General features: G+C 41.1%; 1 protein-coding gene across 1 annotated transcript in view; it reads left to right on the forward strand.

Moving 5' to 3' along the window:
- LOC145411414 (uncharacterized) overlaps nt 1–7,598 on the forward strand; it is a 122,714-nt gene that overhangs the window by 70,194 nt on the left and 44,922 nt on the right. The window contains exons 8-9 of the mRNA XM_080281454.1: nt 1,662–1,744; nt 6,165–6,321. Of these exons, the coding sequence (XP_080137580.1) occupies nt 1,662–1,744; nt 6,165–6,321 (240 nt within the window). The remainder of the gene's footprint in view (nt 1–1,661; nt 1,745–6,164; nt 6,322–7,598) is intronic.

Genomic DNA, 7,598 nt, shown 5'->3' on the forward strand with positions numbered 1-7,598 from the left:
TTCAAAATGTATTTTTAACACTAGTCAGGACCAATGACGCACCGACACGTCGTTCATTGGCCAACTGATTCAAGGCTGATGACACGTCGGTGCGTCATGCATTAGGGTGATTTTTCATGGCTTAAGTACGTGGCACAATTTGGTGAACACGGGCAACACAGCTTCATATCATTGGAAACTCATCCCCAGCTGTGGAACGGGATAGAAAAGTTACACAAGGCAGGCCCGGGAAAGTGTTACAAATCTGTTCATACTCTTTCAGTATACAGTATTTCTTTTCATCCTTTGAGGCCATCTGCAGCTCACTCTTGTTGCTGTATTATGAGTTCCTGAGTACAAGTACTCATAAATTTCTCGGCTATTTATCTGTCATGCTCATACATGCAGGTATTCAGAGAAAAGTAATTTCTTCAGCATGTAACCTAGAAAGTTTCTGTCACTTGCATACACACTTTATTGCAAAGGTCCTCTTCACTTACAATTTTCTGTCCATCTATGGCCAGACGCCGCAATCCCACAAGGGGTGGCCACAAACAATCGCCTCCATGTTGCCCTGTCCCCCACCATTTCACTGCCCCTCCCCCAGTTCACACTCCCTTCTCTCATATACCTCTCCACTCCATCTCATCCTCAGCCTCCCCTTCCCTCTCCCCCTTCCACATCATTCACATACACACTCCTCGTAAGTCTCTCGCTCTCCATCCTCTCCACGTGACCAAACTATCTCAAATTTACTTCTCCTAAAGCTTTCTATCACATCCACATCCACGCCACAATGCTCCTTAACTTCCTCATTTGTCTGTCTGTTTCTCCATGTAACTCCAATCCACAATTTTACCTCTTACAATACCTGTACAGTAAGGTCCCAGGTTACGTTAGAGTTCCATTCCTAAGACATGACATAAGTTGATTTTGTATATAACTCGAATTTCTGTCTGTGCGTCGTACATTTATACGTTACGTCAACCCATATGTGGACTTTTCAACCATACATCGTATGCTGTATGTATAATACGCTTATGATAGCAGGTATTAATATGAAACACACTTTTGAACTTATGATTTTTATTGAATAAAAAATGTGTTGTACTCCTGGTCCAGCACTTCGCCCCTCAAGAGCCTTTAATACATCAAAGTCATGATGGTACAAGCACGTGTTGTCCTTGTCGTCATGGTAATGATGGTGGCAGCAGAGTTAGGCGCCACTTTTTCACTCTTCCATCGTCTTCACACTCTTGAACACTGCCAGCACAGACAGCAACAATTTAAAACCCGTTTTTTTTATGTTTATTTCTTAATTTTTTTTATTTTTTAAAATTTCATTTTAGCGGACTGTCGTAATCTCGAGATTGTCATCCGAGAGTGATGAAACTTGGGACCTTGTACTGTCAAATTCTCCATGGACTTTTCTCACCTAAAGTGATGTCTCCTTAACCTCACATTCCTTTTTTTGTTGTTTATATTATATAGCTGCTAGATATTTTATTGACTCTCTCTGTGGTGGCTGGAAGTTTTTCTGTTTTATAAAATAGGTCAAAGATATAGATTAGTGTCCAACCCTTAAATGTTTTTGGACTGTAGTAGCATAGTGTAAAGCTGCTTTACCTTGAAATGGATAGTGTTAGACTGACTATTATTGTTTTTCTTTCATTTTACTGCAGAACAATAATGTGTGTGGCAGTCTTCTGCTGCTGTGCCACTCCTGGGGTGAAGTTCATTCTACCCTCCTCACCACAGATGTTGGGTAAACACTTTTTTTTTTTTTTTTTTTTTTTTTTTTTTTACTATCTCTTTCTTTCTCAAGAAGATGGTGGGATAGACATACCATTTGAATTGCAAAGATATATATATATTTTTTTTCTGAGTTAGGATATCAACATAGCTTTGTTTGTAATTGAATTTTTAATGAACACAACTTAGCTTCCAAACATCAAAAACTACCAGCTTCCTTAAGCACCTTATCCCATGAGTACTGTGAAGTATAACCTGCTTTCTTTCTTTATACTATAAGGTTTACAGAAATATTTTGTGATATTCGTACCTTTCAGTCACAAATACAGAACCATTTAATATTTCAAAGAGGCATTAAGATTATGTGTAATGAATATTTATTTTCGTTGTATGTAGGCTGCCACTTGACATTTATTTAGATAAGGAGGCACCTGTCATACTCAGACATTAACCCTATCAGGTTTTTGGGCCAGGCAGATTATGTCTGTGCTGGAGTCAGCCACTCTTGCTCTGGCCCTCGTCTTTGTGCCACGATATTTTTGTTTGATTGCCCTGTGTAAATACACTTTTCATGATAGAATGTTGGTTTTGGTGCCATTTTAAAGCTGAATAGTTGAACTTTATAGTAGTATGTTAAAAAAAGGAAATAAAAAAGAACAAAGAAAATAAAAAGGCAAAATGATGAGTTGAAGCTAGGTGAAAGCAAAACTCTATACCTTGCCATAGAAAAATATTTGGAAAAAAAAGCTAATAAAATTATATAAACCTGGTTTAAACCATGCAAAACTTTAATAAATTACCATTACAATGATATATAGGTTATGGTTATTTTTGCATTTTGTTGCATAGTAAAGCGAAAGGAAAAAGATGCACAATTTTTTGTGAGTCATGGCTGCATATTCATTGTGCAGTCTTTGATTGGTCAGTGTAAATACACTTTTAATGATAGGATGCTGGTTGTGGTGTTATTTTGAAGCTGAATAGTTGTACTTTATCGTTGTATTTTCAAAGAAGAAAAAAATGATAAAAAGTCAAAATGATGAGTTGAAATTGGGTGAAAACCAAAAATTTTATACCTTACTGTAGAAATATATTTGGAAAAAAAAAAAAAAAAAAACTAATCAGGATATATAAGTTTTGTTTAAACCATGCAAAACTGTGAAACTACTGCCTGACACACAGAGCAAGCAATCTGCGACATCATACCCAAGGCTTTTTGTTATGGCACATAAACATGATTTATGGTGAATATTTTTCAAAAGTATCTTAAAATAACACATAAATGCATCATCAGAATCTCTGAGGTTGGATTTGAAATGACGCGAAAACACATCATCGAAATCTCAAATGGTTAAGAAATGCCATTAACCCCTTGTATGCCTGTCACTGATTTCTTATTCTGACTACCACCTGATTATATTTTATCAGCTTAAATGGTGACTTTCATACTGAAGGAATTAAGGAATGGAAATTTAGAACGAAAGAGGGTTCAGGTACTGTTGGGGACAAAAGTTTACCTAATATTTCACTTCATCCACTTTTCACATACCATCTGCTGGGTGGCATTCCTAAGCTGGGAGAGGCTTTGTATACTTTTCTTCCTACAGATCCTTCGCTCCTCATGGGGCAGTGTAGAATTGGATGATGGATGGATGGATGGATATTTCTCTTTGATATGATGCATCAGGGAGGAAAATGGATATTTCCAAAGTGTGAATGTATGTAGAGGAATAGTAGGCAAACTCTCTCTGACTGCACATACTGTAGATAAATAGAAAGGAAAAGGTTTTTAATGACTGGTTTCACTCTCATCTTATATGTCAGAACCAACTTGCCAAGCCCTGGGCTCCTAAGCTCTTCATGGGGCAATGTAGGATTGGATGATGGATGGATAGAAATACAGTGGGGCACTAATTTTCGCGCCTAATTGGGTCCAAAAATAATGCGCGAAAGTAGAGTTAACGAAAATTGGGGCATTGTCTTTATGGCAAAAAGGCTAATTGGTTCCCGGTTATCCTAAAGTAACATCAGATTTTCATTTTCACTTGCAATACAGTACATCAAATCACTATTGTACATTGCATTGTGAGATCTATCTATCTATCTATAGCCCGACGCCCTAATCCCGCAAAGGGTGGCCGCACACAAAACGCCTCCAAGTCACTCTGTCACCCACCATTTGACTCCCCTCCCCCCAACTCACCCCCCCCTCCCTCATATACCTCTCAACTCCATCCCTCCACCTCATCCTCGGTCTACCCCTCCCTCTCCCTCCCTCCACCTCACCTACATACACCCTCTTAGTCAGTCTTTCATTCTCCATCCTCTCCACATGTCCAAACCACCTCAGTGTATTTCTCCTAATCTTTTCAACCACATCCACATCTACCCCACAACGTTCCTTCACTTCTTCATTCGTCAACCTGTCCCTCCATGTCACTCCACATGCTCCTCTCAAGTAACTCATTTCCACTGCTCTCACTCTTGACTTGTTCCCCTCTTGCAAGGTCCACGCCTCGCTTCCATACGTCAGGGTAGGGATCACAATACCATCATGCAGTGACTTCTTAACTTCCATACTCACCTCCCTATTTCTCATCACTGCTTTCAGTGTGCCAACAACCTTCCTTCCCTGCTGTACCCTTTCACGTACTTCATCCCCCAAAGTTCCATCCTTACTCATCACACTACCCAAGTACTTGAATGCACTCACATTCTCCATATCCTCACCATCCAACCTCACTGCACACTCTGTGACTTCATTCCTCTCAAACACCATAACTTTACTTTTGTTTACATTAACTTTCAGCTTCCTCCTCCTACACACTGTCCCAAATTCATTCACCAAACCTTGCAACTCCCATTCATCTTCACTCAACAATACTGTATCATCAGCAAACAGCAACACCGGAAGCTTCCAAATCTCACCCTCATTCATTAAGGCCACCCCCACATCCACTGCCCTACCTTGTACCTCCTTTACGACCCCATCCATATATATATTAAACAGCCAAGGAGACATTACACACCCCTGTTTCAGTCCCACATTGAGATCAAAGAACTCACTCAGCTCACCATCCACTCGCACCGTAGCCCTAGCTCCCTCGTACATACTCTTCACAGCACTCAACAATTTCCCCTCCACTCCATATATTCTTAATACCTTCCACATACCTTTCCTATCTATTCTGTCATAAGCTTTCTCCAAGTCCATGAAGGCAGCGTACACTTTCCTTCCCTTCTCTAGATACTTCTCCACTAAACATCTTAGAACAAATATCTGATCTACACACCCTTTTCCCTTCCTAAATCCCCCTTGTTCTTCTCCAACTAGCTCCTCTGTCATATGCCTAACCCTATCAATGAGTATTCTACCATATATTTTACCAGTCACACTAAGAAGGCAAATACCCCTATGGTTACCACATACTTCTCTCTCCCCTTTTCCTTTGTACAGAGGAACAATTATACCTGATTTCCAGTCCTCTGGAACCCTTCCCTCTTCCCAAGCCAATCTACACAACTTCCATATCCACTCCACAACAATCTCACCCCCATACCTAAGCATTTCACCACACACTCCATCAATTCCTGGGGCCTTTCCCAGCTTAATCTTCTTCATCGCTTCCACTACTGATCTCTGTGAGATACAAACAATACAAACAATAAAAACTGTACAGTACACATTATATGAGGAGAAACATACCACAGAGACCAGGTTGAGGTGTTTAATGGATGTTGGGGGTAAGTATCCGAGGCGTGTGGCGGGCTTATTTAGCCACGCCAGACGTATTGGCGCCACCTCTTGCTGCCTCGCTACCACCATGCTGTTTCCTCATACTACGCACTGTCGATTCTGGGATGTTAAATATACGGCAGATTTCACTGTTTTTTGCGCCCTTGTCCATGTGCTCAACTATCTTCCTTTTCATTTCATTATTATACTGCCGCTTCTTCACTCCAACATGATACTCTCTTTTAGCCTTGGCCTTTCCTCCCGACTTTGAATGTCCCGGCCACTTTTTATCACCACCACTGCCTCCCGGCCCTCCCCCCACCACCAGGCTCTCCCCCCACACCACCAGGCCCTTTCCCCACACTACCAGGTATAGTAGAGGCCATTGAACCGTGAGAATCCAACACAATGGAGCTAGCACGCTCGTACACAATGGCGGGAATGGGTGGACAGAGTGTTGACATGACGTCATTGAAGATGGCGGTGGGTTGCGGGCGGGCGGTGCAGGAAATTCAAAGTTCAAAATATTGTCCCAAACCCAAAATTTGTGCGCGAAAATCGATTTTTTAAAAGCGAAAGTGGAAGTTAGGGAATATTTGGTGCATGCCGCGAAAGTGGATTCCGCGAATCCTGCTGTAGCGAAAGTTGGTGCACTACTGTATTTTTGTTGACACTACACTAAATATCCACATCGCAGGTACTGTGAGTGTCCTGATTTGCCAAAACTGCAGCCTCCACAGCCGGGCCCAGCCACTGACCTCACATATCTGCTACCTTTCATTTCTACTGATGAGTGGGCACAGATTACTGCACGGGTCGCCAACTTTGGGAATCAGCCCACTCAGCTTGCTATGGTTAGTCTACAGTTGAATTTTTAAGAATGTGGTACATTGGGCAACACATTAGTAGGAAATGACAAAATTTAAGAGCTTGTGTAAGAGTAAAGAGTCTGAAATGTGCTGTTAAAAGTGGTCAGAGCTTGGCATTACTTACGCACTCCTTCCATGTCTGTAAAGACTAATGGGTCAGATCATTTTTTTTTTTTTTAAGAATTCCTTAACTTTATACTAGGGGTTGTATTTTTGTTAGCTCATAAGGATTTCTAACACTTCTTTCTTACCCAATATTAATTTTTTCTTATGCTGTATTCTTCAGACTGTCTGGTAAAGAGTGACATAAAGTAAAGATCAGAGTGTTACACAGAGGGAAAAGCAGTGGGGTTAGAGAACCTCTTAAGCTATAAGAATACAGCTGTAGAGGTACTGTTTTTGTGTAATGTAATTCCTTCATAAAAGTGGTGCCTTATTCAAAACACATCATATTAAAAAGATTGAAAAGGGAAGTTTAACAGTTTGACTGCAGCGTTCTTCCTGGAAGGACTTTAAAGATGACTGCGACAGTCCTTCCAGGAGACTGCAGGAAATTTCCTATTTTTCTCACTCACGTGATAGTTAATGGTGACCATCATCCACTCACTTGATGTAGTGCTGCCTACTTCTTCCTTAGCCTTTATCATTCCTTTTTCTGTTCCTGCCCTCCTCTCTTCCTATTTCTCCCATCTTTCCTGTCACTTCATATTGCATTTCTTTCCTTTACAGGTGGCTTTACATTGAGTGACAAGCCAAATGGTTTCCTGTAAGCCAAGAAACCATTTACAATGCTGGGTGGTAACCATATAACCGAACTATACGTGCTTCCCACGTGTCAACAAATGGGTTGGTGGAGGGTTAGCGCCTCTCTCCGTAAAACAAATAACTCAATGTCAAATGGCCACCCCTTACGGGACTATGGCGTCTGGCAATAGATAGATAGATTGATGAATTATGCAAGCCCTGCCTGGGCTTCTAACCTCACTAAAACGCACTACAACATGTTACAGACCATACAGAACAAGTCCCTAAAAATAATAACAGGCAGCACGGCTACTACACCTACAGACCACGTACACCAAGAAACCAAAGTCCTCAAAGTCAAGGATCATCTAGACATGAGAGGCACACAGATTTTTGCTGCAGCCTCCACAAACCCACACCATCCAGTACACTACATGGCAGTACATCCACACACACCAAGGAACATCAAAACAACACCCAGCACATGATATCATACACAAATACTGTCATTTCTCCCC

The sequence above is a fragment of the Coenobita brevimanus genome, chromosome 89 (genome assembly GCF_032717465.1).
Source record: "Coenobita brevimanus isolate Jiangsu-jjx chromosome 89, ASM3271746v2, whole genome shotgun sequence".
Classification (NCBI taxonomy): domain Eukaryota; kingdom Metazoa; phylum Arthropoda; class Malacostraca; order Decapoda; family Coenobitidae; genus Coenobita; species Coenobita brevimanus.